The following is a 23,537-nucleotide window of genomic DNA, read 5'->3' as shown; positions in this document are numbered from 1 at the left end:
ACTGTGATATGCTGCATTTGCCCAGTCCCAGATCCTTGCTGCTGCTACAGCTCTTAGGCTTTCTTTCCTTCAGGCCCAGTTGGCAAAAACCTATTTATTTCCTTCTAGTGGGCAGTGAAGTAGACAGCCAGCTTGAGCCAATATATTTATCCTGTTTCCATGGAGGCAGATAGTTTTTCTACTAACTTTTTAAAAATGTGTGTGTGTGTGTGTGTGTGTGTGTGTGTGTGTGTGTGTGCATGTACATACACACATGCTCATTTGCCATGCAATGGAGGCCAAAGGACAGCTTGAGAGAGTTAGTTTTCTTTCCACCATATGGGTCCCAGGAATTGAACTTGGGTCATCGGGCTTGGTGGAAAGGCCTTTCTCTCTGAGATATCTCAGCAGCCTGAGGAAGATTGTTTTTTAACATTTCTTAATTCAGTTTTAGAAGTCTCCAGTGAATTGTTAGTTACCTAGTCCTAGTGGTTGCACATTTTCTCTGCTGGTTGGTGATTGAAACCTAGAACAATATTGATTGATTTCCAGCTTAGGATTCAGACTTTGTGCTTCAGGGTGAATAAGCCTATCTTAGAGGAGTCCTGAAAATGCTTCCTTCCTGTTCTAGAGTGGGTGGTTAGCAGAGAAGAAAGACTTTGGACACGTGATTATAATGAACCAACCGGAGGGTACTATGGAAACACTTGATGGGTTAACACAACCAACTCCTTTAAGCTGATGAGCTGGCCAGTGAAAGCAGTGCCCTGAGTGACTCTTATCTTGCTCTTGACTAGTGGGAGATCTATGATGCCTATGTGGATGAGCTCGAGAAACAGGAAAAGACCAAAGAGAAGGAGAAGACCAAGACCCCAGTGGCTAAGAAAACGGAGAAGATGGCCATGAGGAAACTGACATCTATGGAGTCCCAGGTTGGTGGGGGTGTCTTCAGGTCTGTCACAGAACGTCTGGTGGGGTCTTGGCTGTGGATACATAGTAGCTCAGAGCTTTAGAAAGGTTTCACAGATACTCGAAAGATAAGGCTGATATTGAGATGGAAGATTTCTTACCTTGGGAGAAGGTGTGATGGCAGCTAGAATTGTACCTGGGGGTTCACATCTTCCCTCTAGTTGCCATTTTGAGGGTCAAAAGGGTTGGGAGATCACTAGCCTAGGACAGTCTTTTTTTTTTTTTTTAAGTATGTTTTATCTGTACTTGCCAGAAAGTTGAGGAGTCATCTCACAGTAGGGATGGGATCTAAAGATAAGATGCTCCCCCTTGAGCTTAGGGTGAAGATGATAAGCTTTTCTGTATTCAGCCCTCTGTTTATGTCTGGTCGTTAAAGTGAGTATGATGGTAAGTTTTATTTATCAACTTGACAGGATCTAGAACTACCTAGGAAGAAGTCTCAATAAGAGATTATGTAGACCTTATTGGCCTTTGGATATTCCTGTGGGGGATTGTCTTGGTTTCATTAATTGATGATGGAAGACCCAGCCCACTGTGGGTGACACTATTCCCTGGGCTTGAGTGCTAGGTTGCATAAGAGTGGAGAACACATGCATTCTTTCTCTCCTGACTGTGATATGGCTAGTTGCCTCAAGTTCCTGCTGCCTTGAATTGCCTGCTGTGATGTACTATAACCTGGAATTTTGAGCTAAAATAAACCATTATCCCTGTAAGTTCTTTTGTCAGGGAATTTTTATTACAACAGAAGTGAACCTAGGCCAGTGAGTCTTCAGGGACCTGAGCCAGTCCAAAAATGATCCTAGATACCATCAACATCTGGTTAATGGATGTAGCCACCTTGAGTTGTATTGATCATAAGAAGCCAAGTGGGAGTTTTAGAAAGACCCTGGTTGAGAGCAGGAGTTTGGGGGTCAGCATAGAGCAGAGTGATACAACCACAGGATGATGGCATGGGGAAGATCGCCACAGGAGACACCGAAGAACTTCATCTGTTCCAGCAGCAGAGAGAAATCTGGGTCAGGAGATGGAGTCCCAGAGTGGAGAACCTGTGGGTGTGACCTGCCTTGGGACAGGGTCATAAAAAAAAACAGGAGATGGTTTCAGCACTTTGGAGAGCGCCCAGGGCGCCTCACAGGGAAGTGGCTAGTCTCCAACCTTACTAAAATCCAGCTCAGTTAAAGAATATCTATTTTCTTTATCTTAGGTGTGCCCACTTCCTCTTAGTTCTGTTCCATGGTCCTGATGTCACTTTTGAAGGGATGTCTGGGGTCCCTTTCTTTGGCTTCACAGTCGGGGTTTCTTTGTTGGTTTGTTTTGTTTTGAATCACTAACCAAGTACTGAGTGATCATGGACATGGTAAGAACATCAGTCCCAGGGTGGGTTATATGAAGATTCTTGGGTCCCTGCACCATCCCTCAGATGATAGGGACTTCAGAGGAGGTTCTGGCCTGTGTTAGGGTCAATGTGAAGATCTGTCAGGGTTTGGGCTCTTGGCTCTACTGGAACCCATAATAGCAGAAACTCCAACTAGAAAGAAACATTAAGACCCGGAAGCCAGGAGAAGACTATATGGCTGAGACCGAAAGGGGATCTGGGGCAAAGGTTGGTGCACAACATCTGCCACAGCATCTTCCAGCTTTGCTGACATGGAAAACGGGGATATAGGCAGGATCTGCCCCCTCTTTCCCAGTGAGCATCTGGTAAGAAACCCAACAGAGGTCGGTTCTAGCTGGGACTTCCCAGTACTGAGCTGGGATGTGTGTAGACAGAATGAGAGAACCTGAGCAGTGAAGCGTTTCCTCAGACCTGTCTGTGTTGATAAAAATCTCAGGTGAGAGCAGGGAGGAAAGAAAGTAAGTCCATGGTACCTTCTGAGAAGGTCTCTAATAATGGACCTAGGACTCAGGCTTGTTGCTGACTTGTCTAAATACACAAAAACGAATACAAGCTTGTATGGTCTAAAGATTTGGCACATATAAGAAGATGGGATCAGTCAGAACCCATAAAGAGATGTGGCTACTTCAGTAGCACAGCTTCTAGAATAATGGAAGCAGTAGCCCTCATCTGTTCTCTGAGCACAGCAAGGGTCTTGGGCAGACAGGACAAGGACACTGTAGTCAGAGTGAGCCTGGCTTTGTTAATATGATCTGGAGCTTACTGAAGCCTCTACTCCCTCAAATGTAAAGCTGTCTTAATGACATCATACTTTGCAAGGTTGTTGAACAAACCCACAATAACGTGTACACACAATATCAACATTATTTCCGTCAGTAATATACCACACCAAAGCTGGTAGAGCTTGGAAGAGAAGGAAATGTCAATGTGCAGAAATGAGGTACATCAGAGGGGTTTTCTTCAGGTACGTAGTTCCCTGTGGCCAGAGGAAAGAGTTCAGACTGTGGGTAGACCAGCCAGGAAAGTGGAATCAGTTACTGGCTATCTGTCCACAACCTCACCTAGGGCTGGCCCAGGACCTAGAAAAGGAGGGACTGTGCTTTGGGCCAAGAACTGGGAGAAGCATCTGGCAACAAGTACAACTCCAATGTCTGCCCTCCTTGCCCAGATTTTTGTGATAAATAAGAGTCCATCCGAAGTGTGCTGAGGGGCCCTCAAAGAGCCATTTCCCAGATGCAACAAGTGAGCCTCCACCACTCAACAGCGTTTCTTCTGACTGTGTTGCCACCAGGAACAGAGTTAAATCGGCATGTGTGTTTTGCTTACTCCCCAGAATGATCTCTCACAAAGATCCATCCTCACTCTCACAAGGACAATGGCTCAGAGAATCAAAGTGACCTCTTCCTACTCAGTGCACTAGGAAAGAAATACATACACAACTGTGCGGTCTAGAACCAAGTCTTTTTTGAAGTTTTTAAATTAGATTTTATTTATTTAATTTGTGGGAGGAATGACTTGCCTGAGCCACACAGAGCATGTGTAGAAGGCAGAAGACAATCTGTGGGAATCGTTTTTCTTTTTCCACCATGTGAGTCTAGGGATGGACTCAGGTCTTTGCCAGCCCTGGAACCTCATCTATTAATTACAACCCAACATGGCCTCTCCCAGGAGTGCTGATCTTCAAGAGCCATATGTCCAACCCTCGGTCACCACTTAGCTCATTCTCTCCAGCCACTTGCCCCAAACTCTTTGTACTTTTCTTTTTAAAGGTGTATTTTGATTATCTTTAATGATTTGTATGTGGGGGTAGAGGGTTATGTGCACATGAGTGTGGTGCCTTTGAAGTCCTGAAGTCACAGATTCCTCTGGGGCTGGAGGTACAGGCTGTTGTCAGACACCCAGAATGTGTGCTGGGAACAGAACTTCAGTCCTCTGCAGAAACAGTCAGTGCTCTTAACTGCAGAACCATCTCTCTAGACTCTCTCTATGCTTTTCTTGCCAGTCCCAAAGTTCTTGCTTCTCTGAGAACCTGCCAAGTGGTTTACTTTATGGGTTTATGAAGGCTGCTTCTTTACTCAGGGGTCATTTTCCAGGGTAGAACTTGATGCTTTGTCTGTGGTCTAAGAAGGGCCCTGGGTTAGCAGGCTCAGTTCTATCTTATGTTCAGTGTACAGCTCATCTTCCCCCATCTAGGCATCTGTGAGTGCCTGAGCCTGCGAATAAAGGAGGAGTTTGGGATGGAAGATCCTTGAGACCTTATGTGGAAACCTGCCATTCTCTGATCTGAGAAAGCCCCCGTGGTCCCCCTGTCCACATAGAAAAGCTTCTAACGGGTTCTTGACTGTTCTGCCCTCCGATTCCTGGACTCTGTTCAATGCCTTTTCTTGAGCTCAGAGAGATGCTTTTCCCCAAACTCCAGATGGAAGAGTGAGAAACAACTTTATCCAGGGACCAGATATGTCTGCTTTGACCTTCATGCACCTTTGAGGAATGGGTTCCTACTCTATGCTGTTTGGTGTTTGGCTGTGAGCCATTTTTGAGCCATCTGGGATAGGTAACTGCAGGGTTACATTGCTGAACCAGTTGCAAATCTGGGTTCTGGCTCAGGGCCAGACCTCACCAGGCACTAATGAGGGCTTTTGTATTCCATAGAGTGATGACATCACCAAAGTGACCCAAGCTGCCAAAATTGTGGAGCGAATGGTCAACCAAAATACATACGACGATGTTGCTCAAGGTAAGACTTAAGGGGATAGTAATTTTCATTATTTTTAGGTGTGTGTGTGCCTTTTTGTCTGAATCTTCCGTGTATATGTGCCATGCCCACTCAGGCCAGAAGAGGGCAGAGATTTGGGGCTGGTGTTGCAGGCACCTGTGAGCTGCCTTACAGGTACAGGGAACCAACCTCACAGCCTTTGTAAATGTTCTCAATTGCTGAGCCAACTTGCCAATCCGGGAACTAGTAGTTAAAATTCTTCACCAAAGACTAGTGTTTGAGTGTTTCACTACAGTAAGTCCTAGAGTAAAGGGGAAATAAAAACAAAACAACAAAACAAACAACCACCTTCCTCCTCTGAATGTCATTGAAGAAGCAAGACCTTTGCAAGTCCACCATGAAGGGTGGTGTGTAAACAGTGGGTGCAGTGACCTGGTCTGACATGTGGCCAGAATGAACTGCAGGATCGTCATCTAATGCCACCTTCCCAGCAGACCTGGGAGCAGCAGAGCAGAAATTATTATTCTGTCCTTGCATATGAGCAGCAGAGGCCAAATCTGCCTGACCAGTGAGTAGCAAAGAGAAGCCAGATTTAGGTCTTGAGCTCGTGTCCACCCAGTTGGCTTAGAGATGCTGACACTAGAATCCACAGGAGAGGAACTACTCTGGGGCCCCTAAAGAAGAGGAAAAATAGCAGGGCAGCAGTGGTGCATGCCTTTAGTCCCAGCACTTGGGAGGCAGAGGCAGACCAATCTCTGTGAGTTTGAGGCTAGCCTGGTTTACAAAGCTAGTTCCAAGATAGCCAGGGTGACACAAAGAATGCTGTCTCAATTTAAAAAAAAAAAAGAGGAGGAAGAGGAAGAACACAAATACAGACTGCATTGGAATGGTCTTAGAGGACTTGGGGAGTCCTGGACTAAGTGGCAGGGGATTAGTGGGGTCTGTGGGAGGTGCAGATGGTGGCCTTAGTGACTTGGTGGCAAGAATGAGTAGAAATTGACTCTTCAGAAAAAGGAGCAGAGTCTCAAGGATGCAAACAAGAGCTGTTAGGAAACGGTGGGAAGGCAGTTGGGGCTTTCTCCACAGAGAGTTGAGAGGCACTGACATGAGCTGAGTAATAGGCAGAGTTCAGGAACAGAGGTAAAGGTATGGGGTGGAGCAGGCTCTGTGCCTGGTCAGACCGTAGCACAAGGGGTGGAACAAAGGGAGAGTTATAATATCGGAAAACCAGGCACCACAACTCACTGGGAAGGACCTGTGTGCCAGGCTCTGTGCTATATTTTGGGCATAGTATTTTCTGTTTTCCAGGCAGCTCTGCTGTGACATGAATTATCCCCATTTTACAGATGAGAAACCCAGCTTAATATGTTGCTACTTGAACAAAATCACAGCTAGCGGGAGGTATGAAGGGTGACGTCAGAACTGAAACCCCATCCCCTTGGTAGATCTGTTGATAAGCACTTCACCACTAGCCCACAGAGCTGCTGAGCTGGAGGAGGCATCTCAAAGGAACGCACTCAATAGATGTACCCCAGCGACTAGTTAGCAAGGCGGTGAAGATAGAAACAGATTCAGCAGTGCTTCAATGCTGGGGGCCTGGGAACTCTGACATCTCTGACAGTGCCAAGGAAACGGAGCCCTTCCCATGGTGTGAGCAGCCTATTCCCAAGTGGTTTGTATTTCCCTGAGAGGTTGAGCGTTTATGTGGAGCAGCTGCCTCCCAGGAGCTGGCAATGCCATGTTGCTGGCTGGGCTCCTCTGCTGACGGCCTCAGGCCCTTCCTGGTGACTTGATGCTTATTTCTCACTTGCGGGACACAAAAGCTAAGGCTGCCAAGATCAGCAGCCTAAACAAGCCCTCGTTATCATTGAGTCTGGAAAGGACCACGAGTGCTTTTCAAAGCCGTCAAAGTGCACAGCAGCCATGAAAGGATCTGTCACTCACACAGCTCCCCTTCCTGAGACCCAGCCTCTGCAAGTGGCCCACCACAGGGCTACAAACCTGATTAATATCCATGGAGAAAGTGGCCTTGTGAACCCTTTCGTTTATAAGAACACAGTCACATAAAAATGCACTGAACTTTGATTCTTTTAATTGCACTGTGCTTTCCCTTTGGGAAAGTGTAATCGTGAAAAAAGAAATAAAAATAAAGAAATGTTACCAATTAATCCCCACACTGATATGAGGGATTTTCAAAGTTCCCTCAAGCTTAGGAATTTTGATGTGATCAGGTTCACGCCTTTCTGACCATTCAATTTTCTTTCTTCCAAGACAGTTTTGGGGCTTGATTGTACTTCAAGGTATGGGGCACTGTGGCAGGGACAAGACAGTGACTGGGTGTGTCCCAGACTGTGTAGATATAGAGTCCCTTCTAATTTGCCATCCTGCCTGAAAGAAGACAGAACCATTTCCTTTATTCCCTTGAATTCTTTGAAAGGACTTTCAGTCTCTGCTCTGTGGCTGTTCCTTTTCCATGCATTGGAGACAGAGGAATGGAGATAACATTTGTCCTGCTCTCTAGGACCTGTGTGGCATGGAAGTGGGGCAAAAAGACTGACATGTCTCAGTAGAGGAGAGGGGGAACTGGAAGAGACAAAGAAATTAAGTCTACCCAAAAAAGCCATATTCAGGTGGCTGAGACAGGAGGATTACCATGAGCTCCAGGCCAGCCTGAGCTATATAATGAAAAAAATGTCCTAGCACATACTTGTAGTACTAGGTACTTAGAAGGCTGAGGCTGGGGGATCACTTGAGCCCAGATGACTACAGTCCAGGTTGGGTAACATAGTGATATTAGGTCATAGACCCTCTAGCTGCCATGCACAAATTCCCTCTCTTCCTCTCCCTGTCTCCCTCCCCTTCCTCTTCTCCACCCCTCTCCCTCTTCCTTTCTTCTTGCCCCTCTCCCTCTCTCTTTCCTCATGCACCCCAAATTAGGTTACAGTCCTCAGCAACTCTCTCTTGACTGAGTTGCAAATGAGATTTCATTCTCAATGAAAAGAAATGAACATGAAGACCCTGGGAGGACGTCATTAAGATAAAAGACATGTAGGAATCAGACAAGCAGGCCAGGGCAATCTAGGCATGGAAAAGCACTAAGAAACACACAGCTGGTCAGAAAGGATAGCCTTGGTCCGACCATATAACCTTGTTTAAGAAGAGCCATCGAAGTTTCAGTGGTATGGGGAAAACGTGTGAAGAGATAGTTTGTTCTTGCACTGCCAGCCCTGGAGAGTGTGGACCAAAGGAGGGTTGTGAAAGGAGGCAAGAAGACCAGCTTGAAGAATATGATAGCCAGGTGGTGGATCTGGGGATCTTAACCTAGGTAGGTAGTAGTTATAGGTTTTAAAAAAGAATTTAAGAAGACGGGAGGAAAATATAAAACAAGGTAAAGAGATCAGCTAAGGATTCCCCAGCCTCTCAGTTTAGGTAGATGGCAAGGTGAGGCTTCTGGCTAACCTAGCGGAAATGGAAGGCAGAGATAGCTTTAAGGATGAAGCCAAGTTTTGGGATCCCATGAAGGAGTGTCCAGGCAGCTTGCTTACAGTGGGCTTGACAGTGAGTATAAAGTTGGGCTGCATTTTAGGGATCGAGGATGCAGAATTAATAGAACTATTAATTAGCCTCTGGCAGCTGAACCCTTAAAATCTGGTTGCTCTGATTCAAGCTTCTGAAACAATGAAGAAGCTCACAAGAACGAGGGATGCAGCCTGGGATTCTGTGCACGCACAGATGGATGCTTTGCTGTAGTCCTGCCTCAACAACTAATATACAGAGAGAATGTATGCCTGGCATTTTTCTAGGCACTTTGCATATATTAAACTCAGCCTGTATCCTTACAGCAGTCCTTTGAGATAGGTACTGCTATTGTTTCCAGCCCCAAGCACAAAAAAGTCCATTGTATTTTCTAAAGAGATATCGATTTGCTACAAAGTAGCAGTTCCTGGCTGACTGTGTCTGTTTGCGTTCAAGATTTTAAGTACTATGAGGATGCTGCTGATGAATACAGGGACCAGGAGGGTACGCTGCTGCCTCTCTGGAAGTTTCAAAACGACAAAGCCAAGCGCCTGGCTGTTACTGCCCTCTGCTGGTGAGTATAGATATTGCAGCAAACCTAGCATCCCAGAGTACCCACTGTGTCCAAATCTTGAGCCATAAGACTCTTCTAGTCCACTTTATATCTTGAGTGTGACATGGGACACAGTGGGGGGAAATAGGACTTTAATCTTTATTGGGTTGCAGGATCGTCTAATGTCTACCATGGTAGAAGTCTAAGCTAGACAGTGGATGTATGCAGAGTAGTTAGTCACCAGTGCCCAGGGGAAAGCTCATGACCATGGGAAGGCCATGTCTGTATTCCAGGCAATGAGTTCACATTTCTTTTGCAGGAATCCAAAGTACAAGGATCTTTTTGCAGTGGGACATGGCTCATGTAAGTAATCTACCTATTCATTTGTTTGTTCAAGCAAATATCAGACACCAGGTTCCTAGTCTGTTCAGAGCTTTTTGCCAGGTGTGAAGGATCCAAAGGTGAGCAGAATGTAGTCACTGTCCCTCTGAGAGAGCTCACAGTCTAATGCTGTGGTTTTCAACCTTCCTAATGCTATGATCCCTTATTCCGGGTCCTTATATGTGGTGACCCCCAACCATAAAATTATTTCTGCTGCTAATTTATAACTGATTTTGCTGCTGTTATAAATTGTAATGTAAATATTGTACTTGCCAGTGGTCTTAGATGACCCCCCGTAAAAGGGTCATTGGAAACTCAAGGGGGGTCACAACCCACAGGTTGAGAACCATCAGTCTAATGGGAAACCCCACTTTTATATGGGGAATTAATGCTGGTTAAAAGAATACAACTAGGTATGCTAAGTGACCCTCAAAGAATGAAGAGGAAAGCTTTGCATCAGAGGGGCCAGCATAGGCCACGTCTGCAGGCGTGGGTCATCCCTCAAAGGATATGGTAAGCATTTCAATAAGAAAACAACTGAAGGAATTCTGGAAGGGCAGGGACATTTCCTGCACAGGAAGGAATTGCAGGCCTAGGGCTGGAGGCTGGTACTGTGTGCTAAGGAGAGATAGGAAGACCTTAGAGTGGGGTGGAAGCCCTCTCCCTGCTTCTTCACCTGGCCTTCCTGACCAGGCCTGAAGCAGGGTAGGGGTGCAGAAAGGTGGGTGTTTGAAGTTTATTCTTCTGTTCCTGAGCCACTGGAGGGAGACCACAGCTATCTGTGTTCCTGGCCTGGCCGGGGGAATGCTCGAGGTGGGAGGTAGCACATGCTGGTAACTGTCCACGCAGCTTGCTGTTCCTTCCTATTATTTGGGCCAAGTAGAAGTACCCACCACTGCACTGGATAGTTCCTGATCCTAATGGGAGGGCCTTACCCAGTGAGCCAGGCACAGCTCCCTAATGCTAACAGCTTGTTCTCTGGCTAGGAGGATTCACTTCTGTGAACAGAAAAGCTCTTCCATTCTTCAAGCTGCTGCTGGCAGGCACACAAGCTCCTGGTCACTGCCTCTTAGATGGCCCACCAGCTTTCTGACCAGGGTAGGGGTCCAGAGGGAGGAGGTCCGGAGGAGTTGGTGTTTGTCATTCCTCTCAGGGAGGGAACCTTGGAGCTGCTCCCAGTTCTGTGGTCTGAGCTGCCTTTGAGGATGCCCTAAATGCCTGCTTTGTGTCCCTACTCCTGAAGGTGGGCTCCTGCCAAATGGGAAGCACTCTCCCCTCTGGCAGGGAATTAGAACATCCCTCCCCCCTCTGCTGCAGCTACTGGGTCTGGAACAGAGCCTGAGGGTTGGGTAGGCCTTTCCAGGAGTGGGTGTGGACCCCCATGTGAGGCCCAGGCTCTCTGCTTGAGAGTGAGGTGGAAGTGTGTGAGCCTCTGCAGAAGGTGGGAGGAGAAACTTCATACACTGAAGACCATCTTCTAGGCACAGTTAGAAACAAGGTCATGTGGAAGCCATCCATGTGACGTATTCTTAGTCAGAGGAAGGTAATACTGGCCTCCTCTGGGCAAGCACTCAGCCGGGAAATGTTTCTTTGTCTCTCATTAGTCTTTGGAGGCAGAGCTCCCATGGTACCCACAGACCTCCCTCTGCAGGGTCACTTCTCAGTGCCCTTGTCTCCTCGTTAGTGACAAGGGAAGACCAACAACTGGCCAGGCCTCCATCTCAGGAGGCCTGCATGAGAGAAGAGGCCTGTGTGCTGCAGGAGCAGTTACACACTCAGGCCAATCCTTGCACCTTCTTGTTCTGTGTCCTGACTTCCCTGCAGACCCTTCAGAGGGCCTGAGCAGAGCAGATGGGGCACAGGAGTGACTGGCCAGCTTTCAGATGGCCATTGATTACAGTACCAGCTTCAGCCCTGAGCAGGGCTAGCTGAAGCATTGGCTCCTGAGGTCACCTGGGACATGCTATGTTCTTAGATGAATGGGAGAAGAGCAAGCTGACACGCTGAGGCTGCACCTGGTTGTGGGCAGGGTTATTGGGAGGAACAGCAGCTGGTCTCACCAGCTTCCCTCAACCAAACCTACTGGGAGAAAATAAAAAAGCCTGAAGAGAAATACTGAATTAGAATTCAGCTTTACTACTGAGTTTGATCCTGGAAGGCACAGTCCAGGCCTCTTAAGCTTTCTTTTCTCGGAAATTCCTAGATTTTTATTCTGGTAGTGTCTTAGTTAGGGTTACTATTGCTGTCAGAACCAGAGCCAAAGCAACTTGGGGAGGAAAGGGTTCGTTTGTCTTACACTTCCACATCACTGTCCAAGGAAACCAGGACAGGAACTGAAGCCGGGCAGGAACCTTGGAGACAGCAGCTGACGCAGAGGCCGTGCATGGTGCTGTTTACTGGCTTTCTCATCGCACCTTACTCAGCTTGCTTTTTTTAAACCCAGGACCACCTTCCAGGGATGACATCACTTACAGTGGGCTGGGCCCTTCTACACCAATCACTAATTAAGGAAATGCCCTACACACATGTCTACAGCCTGATCTTATGGAAGCATTTTCTCAATTGAGGTTCTCTCCTCTCAGATGACTTTAGTTAATGTCACCTTGACATAAAGCTATCCAGTACAGGAAGGATAGGGATATATATTTGGGACATGTCATATCCTTCAGACACAGTTTCCTGGCTTTAGATACAGAGCAAGAAGAGAAAAGGAAGTCAGTGGTGATGGCACACACCTTTATTGCCAGAACTTGGGAGACAGAAGCAGGCAGATCTCTGTGAGTTCAAGGCCAGTCGGGTCTACAGAGAGAGTTCCAGGATAGCCAAGGCACACAGAGAAACCCCTGGTCTCAATTCTTCCTTCCCCTCCCCCTAAAAAGAAGAGAAAAGGAAGGATAACCAGTAAATCTGCACCTGCCTTCCCACTACAGCTTCTGGTACCAGATGCTTAAAGCACAAAGGCATGGGTGCGCCATAGGTTGGGCTCTGTATTCCCACGAAGGTGAACAAAGGGGGAGGGATATTGGGAGACAAAAGGATTCAGTTCAGGAAAAGATAGTCTGGAATGTGACTGTGACAGCCCATGATACCGAAGGGTCTGTTCTAGCTCATTAGCCAGCGTAGAACAGGGAAGTGGAGACTCCTCATGGCCTGTCAGGCAGGAATGGCAGAGCAGGTTCTAGAAAGCCTGTGTGCTTCTGAGGCTATCCCATAGGAGATGGGGCAGGAAGCTTCCTAGCAGGCCCTGTATTGGAAAGGCAAAGGAGCCAGCTGTCCTTCAGCCCAACTTTTCTCCAGGGCAGCACCTCAAAAGAGGCCAACAGCATGGGCTGGAGACCTGGCTCAGCGGTTAAGAGCACCGACTGCTCTTCCAGAGGTCCTGAGTTCAATTCCCAGCAACCACATGGTGGCTCACAACCATCTGTAATGGGATTTGGTACTCTCTTCTGGTGTGTCTGAGGACAGCTACAGTGTGCTCACATACATTAAATAAATAAATACATACACACATAAATACATAAATAAATAAATACATAAATACAAGAGGCCAACAGCAGCCCTAATTTTGAGCACTAAACTTCTCCCTGCTCTGTCCCTTGAACTTGCCCAGGCCAGAGATGCACTCATAAGAGTTTAAATCTTTCCTGATCATTTACTTGTTGGCTTCGCTAATTAAGCAGCGTTAATTTCACTTACTGAAAATGGAAATTCATCCACCTCATTTCTCCCTGTTCATCCTCCACACACAAAATCCATCACTCCTTAGCTGCGGGCTGTGTAAAATTTACAGGACTAATTATGTTGTCAAGTCTCTTTGTAAATACAGTCCATAAAGGCCACTCTGCTTGCCGGGTGGCGTGCAAGGGCATCCGTTGTTAGTTTAATTACTGGTTAGTTATTTAGGTTCTCAAATGTTTGCCTCATTTTCCCTAAATCAAATTAAATGTCCCACTTGATGTATTCTGTCTCCAAGGCCTTGCTCTTATTTCCCACACTATATAAATACAGCTCCCAACCGGACAAGGGTGCCTAGGAAAACCATGCTGAGAGCCCAAGCCAGCCTCGGGCTGGTCCCTGCTTATGGAAATTGTGGAAATCCCAATACAAGGGGCTATTTCTGTTCCTGGAGTCCAAAGTGGCAACACCAGAGGTAGGAAAGGGAGAGAGGGCTTCACTGTTGTGTCAGTGTGGCCATTCCCCTGATTCCACAACTGCATCTGTATCACCCCAGGAGAAAAAGCTTCATCGGTCTGGCTCCTAAAATTAGAGTTTAGGCCACCCTTCCCTGAAGGCCTCTGACATTTGCTTCCTGTTGCTGCAGCAGCGAGCGACCACAAACACAATGGCTTAAGTAACACATTTCTTCTGAGTTCTGGAGGCCAGAATCTCCAGATGGATTACACAGAGTTAAAAATCAGGTGTCAGCAGGGCTGTGTTCTCTCTGGAGGCCCCCCAGGGAGCACCTGTTTCTTTTTCTGTTTCCAGCTCCTAGTGGCTGTGCCTGCATTCCATGGCTTGTGGCCCTCTTTGAGCCGGCCACTGCATCATTCTGACATTGGCTTCTGCCGTCACATCTGAGTCTCTGACTCGCTTGCCTCCTTCTTTCCCTTATAAGAACTCTTACGATTACATCAAATCCACCCGGGTAATCCAAGATAATCTCCCCATCTCAAGGTCTTTAACTTAATCACATCTGCAAAGTCCCTTTTGCCATACAAAGTGACATATTTATAGGCTCCAGGGATTAGGATGTGGACATTTGGGGGGGGGCACTATTCTGCCTACTCCCCGCCCCCTCCAAGTGCCTCTTGCATGACTTAATAAGGGAGTCATCAGACAGCTGCTGCCTTGGAACCAGTCCTAGGCTGGCTTCGTTTAGGATGCCACAGTACAGAGAAGCCTGCCAGCCAAGGCTGGCATGGCATCTTTGTCTCTTCAGCTGGCATCTATCTCCTTCTGACCGCTGACCTGGCCTTAGCCTTGTGCCCCAACATGCCCTCCACCTGTTCTCTGGGTCCTGAATAGTCCTGCTGCAGCAGAAGGCTATACAATGCTAGCCTCATAACCCAGGACTGAAGCAGACAGGGCTGGCAGTTGTGGAGCTGAAGACCCCACTGATAAATCCCAGCTAAGAAGACGTTGATCTGTGTTGCTCACTAGATGGTATTCTTCCAGGGCTCCCATAGCAGAGGCTGAGCAATGTCAGAACTTTGTCTCTGGTAGAATTAAGACATGTACGCGAAGCCATGCCTAGTTGTTAGACACATAATCAGCTCAGGAGGCTGAGCAGGATTGCGAGCGCATGGTTACAGAGTAAGTTCAAGGCCAGCTAAGGCAGCTTAGTGAGACCCCTGCACCAGAAGAAGTCAGAAGGCTAGGTTCAGTCCCAGAAGAGTCTCTCTGTGTCTGTCTGTCTGTCTGTCTGTCTGTCTGTCTGTCTCTCTCTCTCTCTCTATCTATCTGTCTGTCTGTCTCTGTCTGTCTGTCTCTCTCTGTGTCTGTCTGTCTCTCTCTGTGTCTGTCTGTCTCTCTCTATCTGTCTGTCTCTCTCTGTGTCTGTCTCTCTCTGTCTGTCTGTCTGTCTCTGTCTGTCTGTCTGTCTGTCTCTCTATCTGTCTGTCTGTCTCTCTCTGTCTGTCTATCTATCTATCTGTCTGTCTCTCTATCTGTCTGTCTGTCTGTCTATCTATCTATCTGTCTCTCTATCTGTCTGTCTGTCTGTCTCTGTCTATCTATCTATTTCTCACTCACATTCCCTGAGATGGTGATTTTAGGAGAGCTACCACCACATAAGTCTGTGTCTTCCCTCGGCCTTGTAGATCATTGAGGGGAGAGTCAGGAAAGCTGTAGCAATTATGCAGTAGAGTAGACTTTGAAGGAAATAAACTCAGTCACCAGGAAGAACAAGCTGAGGTGTGCTCCATATTTGACCTTAACTCTTTTCCATTCTTTATACTGATGGTGGAGAACAGCACTTCTTCAGAAGATGAAGAAGGATTCCCAGAAATTATCACAACTACTAGAGTTTCTCACTCCTGGACCTTTCTCCTCTCTGTCTCTCTTTCTGTTGTACTCAGCCACATGTACCTCCAAAATCCTATAGTCTGGAGGACCTTGTTATGCAATAGGAAAGCTAGGGGGCTCCCATTTGGGTCATTGGAACTATTAATTCTTGTGTCATTAAGAACAAAGTATCCCAGGGACTAAGATCCAAATGGCAATGGAGGCACTTTACAATCTTAAAGGAATACTGGGATGACTGGTAACCTGGTTGGTGGTGTACTAGAAATGCTGGGTGGCTAAGCAGTGACATCATCGGGCTTCTAGTGTTCTGGTTGGTGAACTCATGCTAGAATTTTGGGATGGTTAGGCAGTATGACACTAACAGATGATGTCACAAAGAACCATTGGTGGCTTGATTAATAATACTGTCATTTAAAGGTTTCTAAAAGATAAGATGATGATTTCATATGGAGCGTCCCTTCAGAGTGGAAACATGACATCTCAGCAGCCTCACTCCCTTTATCGTGCTTGACTGCCCTGTGCCCTCCACACTATCCAGTCTAGAGCCTGGGAGGCTGCATTGGCTTTGTCAATAGCCACCATACTCTTAGGGTGTCCCTGGCCCTTCCTCTGTGCACTTCCATATAAAGACCACACAACCAGGGGTGGAGAGATGCTCAGTAGGCAAAGGTGCTTGCTGCCAAGCCTGACAAACTAACCTTGATCCCTAGAGCCCAGAGTAGAAGGAAAGAAATGATGTCTACAAATTGTCCTCTGATGGGCATATCACCATGAGCACTCACACACACACACACACACACACACACACACACACACACACACACACACACGAAAATAATTTAAGAGAACAGATTAGCAGAGAAAGAGAATTTCAGCAATTGAAAGGACACTGTGTGATGTGTATTATGCATGCAAGTAGACTATTTCTCCCCTCTAAGACTCACTTTCTCCATCTATAAAGTTAGGAGGCCATAATTCGGGCTTCTAGTACCAGCAGTTCAGCAAATAGACCAGACTTGTCCTCCATTCTGAGTTACTAAGCAGCCTAAGCCTCCCTACCCTCCCTTCCTGGCATCACTTATTATGAGCACTGTGCATGTCTACAGGAGCCAGGGGTTTGCCAAGAGCAAGTCGGCCATCAGCACTGCTCGTCAAGGGGCCAGACCCAGCACACAGCACTGAGCATCAGCACCCATCACAGTCTCTCCGTCTTCCTCTTGCTGGCCATCTCTTACCCTTGTCAGTCTTGGCTAGTGCGGAGGACAGATCAGAATCAGAAGCCCCAGTGGCTCCCCTCTGGCCAACGGCCATCTGGAGGGCCCAGCAATGGCTGTCTCTGACCTTGCAGGGTGAACTAGGAGCAAAAGGGTGGGAGGTGGAGATACAGGTAGGGTCTCGGGGCCTGCTTGATGAACAAAGGGAGCTGGAGTGACCAGTCCCAGCTCTTGAAGAGTAGCGATGGCCGTCGCCAGCTTTTGATCTCTTCCCCCTGGAGAATTAACCTGTGGGCCCACCTAGGAGCTCACAAATAAAGGTACTGCCAGCTCCTCCCCACCTACTTTAAGGCAGACCTTCCCCCACTGTGGCTTTGGATATCTACCAGAGAAGACTACTCAGACTTGGATTAAGCTGAGAGAAAGACTTTCTTAGCCACTGAGTGTTCTGGATGCCAGTGGAGCCTTTCTCACAAAAGCCCTGTTCTAGGCTGGCATATTTCAGTTAACAAGAACAGCTAGCCAGAAGCAGAACCGCATTAGCAGAGCTTCCCCGCAGGTGTGGCTTTTGATGGATTAGGCCTTTGCTTTCATTTGGGCTGGTGGTGCTGTCTCTGTGCTTTCTGACCTGAATAGAACTTCCATCATGGAGTCAGGTGTGCTAAGGGCTAGGGCCCTGTTATAAGGGGATCTTTTCTTCCTAAACCACAGTGCTGCTGGGCAGCACTGGTGCTCACCTTTAGACCCAGCACTCAGGAGGCAGACGCAAGTGGATCTGCATTTGAGGCCGGCCTGGTCAACCAGGCCTACACAGAGAAATACTGTCTTGAAAAAACAAAACAAAACAACAACCAAGCCACAGTGTCCTGCCTCATGGCTCAGGATGGACCCTAGAAATGTCCACCATCAATACAGCCCCTCCTTGCATGCAAGCAGGGAATCCAGAGAGGGTTCCTGAGCAGAGAGAGCCTCAGAACTCGTGAGAATTAGTCACAGCAAAGGAAGGTGGGCTTTTCCATAGGCCTGGTCTTTGCAGAATCTCTGGGGCAGCAATAACTGGGGTGTGCATGTTAATAGCTGAAGTCATGCCATGAGTCCCGGGACCACATGGGAGACCTTAGAATTAAGACAGCAAGAAATGACTCACCCACACTAGTCATGTTGGCCTTGCGTTCCCAGCTTTCCCACACCAGTACACATCTCAGGACTGGCTACTTTGTGGACATGGCAGGGTCCTCAGCCATTAGGCTAGAGGAGGAAACCTGGAACAGGAGAACTGGAAAGGCCAAAGGCTGCCCTGGAATAGGATGCACAAGGTGCGCTGGTCTGCCGCCTCCATTTCCGGCTCTGGCTCTGAGACTTTAGCTTGGGAAGACTGAGAGGTCTGGACGGGCAGCAGGAAAGTGGACGTGGGAGCCAGGTCTACGTGCTGCTCAATGGCCCTGTATCAGGACCGTCGCTGCGACTATAGGGAATGGCATGGGGCAGGAGGGAAGAGGACTTTTACTGAGAGATCTGCTGAGAGAGAGCCCTGGCACAGCTGCTTTGGGGAACTTTGGGGTAAAATTATGAGGAGATGCTTCCAGGTGACTGCCATGGGCTGACCACAGACTGCAGCACGCCTTTGCTGTTCTGTCCTGCTTGCTGTGCTGGAGACTGAAACCTGGGCCTTGTGTTCTCCCTTCCCCCTCCTCCTCCTCCTCCTCCTCTTCCTTCCCCTCCTTCTATTCCTTTTTCCTCTCTCTCCTATCCCCTCTCTCTCCCTCCTTTTATCTTCCTCTTCCTTCTCTTCCTTCTTTCCTTCTCTCTCTTCCTTCTACCTTTTTTTTCTCCTCCTCCTTTCTTTTTTCTTCTTTAATTTTTGAGACAGAGTCTAAACTAAATTTCTCAGGCTGGCCTTGAACCTGCAACCCTCCTGTCTCCATCCCTGAGTGGTTGGGATTAAAGGCCTATATCACCAGGTCTGATTAGACAATAGCTCACTAATTCAAGCTTAATTCCTGTCCTTGGCTGAGGCTTTTGTGAGGAACATGGACATCTAGGTATTTATTGTACAGCAGCCTACCTTTACCCTGGGTATCCAAATCTACTGTCTGATTTCACTTAACTTCCATTTCACAGTCAGAGGATGAAGGACCAGAGCGGTATCCCATGGTCTCCCACAGGCACAGACAGGTGATGAGCTGGGTCCCTGTAGGGTCCAAGAACCTTAGGAGATTCTACTTATCTGCTGGGGCACAGGCAAGGAGGCTCCCCTGGCAGGACAGATGGCCCTTCAGCTGCAGCCCTCCTATCTTCCCTGGGTAGATGACTTCATGAAGCAGAGCCGGGGCATGTTGCTGCTCTACAGCATGAAGAACCCGAGCTTCCCCGAGTACATGTTCAGCAGTGAGAGTGGCATCATGTGTCTGGACATGCATGTGGACCACCCCTACCTGGTGGTCGTGGGCTACTATGACGGCAATGTGGCCATCTACAACCTCAAGAAGCCTCACTCACAGCCCTGCTTCCGCAGCACCTCCAAGTCTGGCAAGCACACCGACCCTGTATGGCAGGTTAGCCTGGGACCTGGTGGGGAGAGCATGTGGACTTAGGAGCCATCAAGGAGGAACCTTGGGGGAGAGAAATGGACAAGCAAGGGACTGGGGAAGGCCAGTGCTATATAAGAGGTCCAGGAGCTGGATTAGAGAAAAGCAAGGGGGAGACTTGGGAGTCAACAGTTTTCTTTGTGAGCTGGAGTCTGCTGCCCATGAACTCCGTCGGGGAGACCTTAGCCGTCTGCCAAGACTCACCAGTGCCACTGATACTTCAGGCATCTGAAGGGACGCTCCTCTGTCACACAAGAAAGATTTGGGGATGATCCTAGATAGGAATGGCACTGCTTGTTGAACACCCTCTAGGCGTGGCTGGAGAGTCTTGGGGGCACCATCTCTCTAGACAGGCTTCAGGCCATCTCCACTGTGTCCCAAAGGTGCCCTGCCTCTTCAAGCTGTAAACTACTCCCACGGGCTGCTCTGAGAGAATCTAAAGTTGAATTTCTGCCACAAGTTGCCCCAAAGCTCTGGGTCCACCAGGCAGTTCTTAGGGCTGTCTTGTCCTCTGTCCTCATGCCCTGACAATGTTCAGGCAGGAGTTTTGGGCCCACCTCTTCTGACCTTGAGTCTTTTGCTTTGTGCACTGGATATGAGCTCCAGATAGACCTGAGCAGAGAGTAGATTTCCCAGGCCCAGGGGACAAGGTGACCTCTTAGCTTCAGCTCTTACCCTTGGGTTTCATGCCCTCCTATCTCATGTTCAACAGTATGGGGCTCAGAGGTTCTGTCCATCCAAGAGTCCACCCCCCACCTCATTACCTTCAGGCACATGGAACTCTCTTCTTCATCACCCTAGACAGCCCCCGGCCAACTGTGAGATGCCCCTAGTTGACCTGATCACCCTCCTCAAACCCAGGGTTGTGGAAGAGGTCCACAGCAAGCACCCTCTTCACACTCTACCATGCTCTAAATCACACAGTGGGGCAGAATTATGCCAGAGTGCTACAGTTTACCCGCTCTCCTCTGTCCAGGGTCAGCAAGAGTCATGGCACATAACCTAGGAAGGACCCATCTGCCACTCATCCTCTCACTTCCAGTTTCCTCCTTTTCCCCTCAGCACCTCCACCACACATCCATTCATTAACTCCTGTTTGCTCATGTGGTTGCTGTTCAGGCTTAAAGGCCTCACCTCTGGAGTTCTTGGTGCGGGACAACCACAGCCACAGGCTGATCAGGGCAGGGCATACTGCTAAGTGCTAACATACAAGCGTCTGTAGAGGGAAGCATTGTCCTGGGTGGGGACTAAAGACAGGAGACCAGGGCTTGCTAGAGCAGTGGGTTTCTCAGCCTGTGGGTTTCGACCCCTTGAACCTCTATCTCCAAAAATATTTGCATGACCATGCACAACAATAGCAAAATTACAGTCATAAAGTGTCAGGAAAAATAATTTTATGGTTGGGGAGGTCACCACAACATGAGAGTCCCTCAGATGAGGAAGCTGAGAACTGCCGTTCCAGAGGAAGTAACCTCTGACCTAGATTTCACTTCATTTTAATTTTTGAGACAGGGTCTCTCTGCACAGCCCTGGCTACCCTGGAACTTGCTCTGCAGGCCAGGCTGACCTCAAACTCAGAGATCTGCCTGCCTATTTCTTGAGTCCTGCTGGGTGCCACCACTGCCCAGCTCCTGGTCCGAATTTTACAGGATGTCATTGTGACAAAAGCAGTCACTGTAATAATAAAGGGCTTCAAGCAGAGTGGGAAGCAGCTCCATATCCAGAGCATTGTGAAATCAGGGTGGGGGAACCCCAGGAAAGGAAGGCACCCAGTTGGGAGTATGTTTAGCTTGGGCATTGTAGGTCAGAAGTTAGTACAAAAGTACAGAGCTGTTCTGGTAAAACTAGGGCCTTGCTTACTTAAGGGTCCCCTGTTGTTTTTTCTGCTGCCTCCTGTTGTGCCTTGTCGGGATTCCTGAGACATCCTATGAGCACAGTTTGAAAAGTCACAGCCCAATCATCAGAGGATTTGTCTGGGGGTGTAACAGTCATTATAGTGTGGGACAGGGACATTGAATAGACATGGGGAAAGGGAAGCATTGTGGGTTTGGGGTTCCCTGCAAGGCATCAGTGGATGTGGGATATGGCAGAGAGAAACATGTTTGGCCAGAGGTTAAAAAAAAAAAAAAGGAAAAAGCAGAGGGATAGTTCCAGCAGTATGCTATTAAGAGCCTGGAGCTTTAAGACAAGACAAGCTGGCTAAATGGGATGTCCAAGACCTAAGAACCTCGGTCCTTCTTAAAGGACTGTGCCCTGGCTATCTGGATTTCAGATGCCAGGCTGGGGCAGAGCCTGTTGTGTTGGCCATGGGAAACCACATGGCTGTGGAGCCAGGGTTTTTTTAATGGCTCATGTTCTCCTATATAGCACAGACTCCTTCCCCAGGTGGCCCACAAGGGTGCCTAAGCACTGACCAGACCCTGCTGTGAAGCCTTTACCAGCAACAATCAGTGACCAAACAATTCTAGAAAGGCAACAGGAAGATAGCAAGCTTCTCCACTGCTCCCACTGTTCCCCACGGCTCCCCAGTGCTCCCCACTGTTCCCAATGCTCCCCAGTGCTCCCAATGCTCCCCAGTGCTCCCAATGCTCCCACTGCTCCCCACTGCTCCCACTGCTCCCACTGCTCCCACTGTTCCCACTGCTCCCATTGCTCCCACTGCTCCCCACTGCTCCCACTGTTCCCACTGCTCCCACTGTTCCCACTGCTCCCCACTGTTCCCAATGCTCCCCACTGCTCCCACTGCTCCCCACTGTTCCGACTGCTCCTCAGTGCTCCCCACTGTTTCCACTGCTCCCACTGCTCCCCACAGTTCCCACTGCTCCCCACTGTTCCCACTGTTCCCACTGCTCCCCAGTGCTCCCAATGCTCCCACTGCTTCCACTGCTCCCACTGCTCCCCACTGCTCCCACTGCTCCCACTGCTCCCAACTGCTCCCACTGCTCCCCACTGTTCCCACTGCTCCCCAGTGCTCCCAATGCTCCCACTGCTCCCACTGCTCCCCACTGTTCCCACTGCTCCCCAGTGCTCCCAATGCTCCCACTGCTTCCACTGCTCCCCACTGCTCCCACTGCTCCCACTGCTCCCCACTGCTCCCAACTGCTCCCACTGCTCCCCACTGTTCCCACTGCTCCCCAGTGCTCCCAATGCTCCCACTGCTCCCACTGTTCCCACTGCTCCCACTGTTACCACTGCTCCCACTGTTCCCACTGCTCCCACTGCTCCCCACTGTTCCCACTGCTCCCCACTGTTCCCACTGCTCCCAATGCTCCCACTGTTCCCACTGCACCCACTGTTCCCACTGTTCCCACTGTTCCCACTGCTCCCACTGCTCCCACTGCTCCCCACTGCTCCCACTGCTCCCCACTGTTCCCACTGCTCCCAATGCTCCCACTGTTCCCACTGCTCCCACTGTTCCCACTGCTCCCACTGTTCCCACTGCTCCCACTGCTCCCACTGCTCCCACTGCTCCCACTGCTCCCACAGCTCCCACTGCTCCCACTGCTCCCACTGCTCCCACTGTTCCCATTGCTCCCCAGTGCTCCCACTGCTCCACACTGTTCCCACTGCTCCACACTGTTCCCACTGCTCCCACTGTTCCCACTGTTCCCACTGCTCCCACTGCTCCCCACTGCTCCACACTGTTCCCACTGCTCCCCACTGCTCCCACTGCTCCACACTGTTCCCACTGCTCCCACTGCTCCCACTGTTCCCCACTGCTCCCACTGCTCCCCACTGTTCCCACTGCTCCCCAGTGCTCCCACTGCTCCCACTGCTCCCACTGTTCCCACTGCTTCCCAGTGCTCCCACTGCTCCCACTGCTCCCACTGCTCCCACTGTTCCCACTGCACCCACTGCTCCCACTGCTCCTACTGCTCCCCACTGTTCCCACTGTTCCCACTGCTCCCACTGTTCCCACTGGTCCCACTGCTCCCACTGCTCCCACTGTTCCCACTGCTCCCACTGCTCCCCACTGCTCCCACTGTTCCCACTGCTCCCACTGCTCCCCACTGCTCCCACTGCTCCCACTGCTCCCCAGTGCTCCCACTGTTCCCACTGTCCCCACTGTTCCCACTGCTCCCACTGCTCCCACTGTTCCCACTGTTCCCACTGCTCCCACTGTTCCCACTGTCCCCACTGCTCCTACTGTTCCCACTGTTCCCCACTGTTCCCACTGTTCCCATTGCTCCCACTGTTCCCA

General features: G+C 49.1%; 1 protein-coding gene across 1 annotated transcript in view; it reads left to right on the top strand.

Moving 5' to 3' along the window:
- The window catches only part of DNAI1 (dynein axonemal intermediate chain 1), a gene marked incomplete at both ends in the record, with an annotated part of 64,668 nt that overhangs the window by 30,350 nt on the left and 10,781 nt on the right, over positions 1 to 23,537 (top strand). Inside the window, 5 exons of the mRNA XM_080940357.1 lie at positions 777 to 911; positions 4,997 to 5,081; positions 9,033 to 9,150; positions 9,449 to 9,492; positions 19,056 to 19,303. Of these exons, the coding sequence (XP_080796483.1) occupies positions 777 to 911; positions 4,997 to 5,081; positions 9,033 to 9,150; positions 9,449 to 9,492; positions 19,056 to 19,303 (630 nt within the window). The remainder of the gene's footprint in view (positions 1 to 776; positions 912 to 4,996; positions 5,082 to 9,032; positions 9,151 to 9,448; positions 9,493 to 19,055; positions 19,304 to 23,537) is intronic.

The sequence above is a fragment of the Micromys minutus genome (assembly GCF_963924665.1).
Source record: "Micromys minutus genome assembly, chromosome: 28".
Taxonomy (NCBI): domain Eukaryota; kingdom Metazoa; phylum Chordata; class Mammalia; order Rodentia; family Muridae; genus Micromys; species Micromys minutus.
This window is presented reverse-complemented; position numbering and strand designations above follow the sequence as displayed.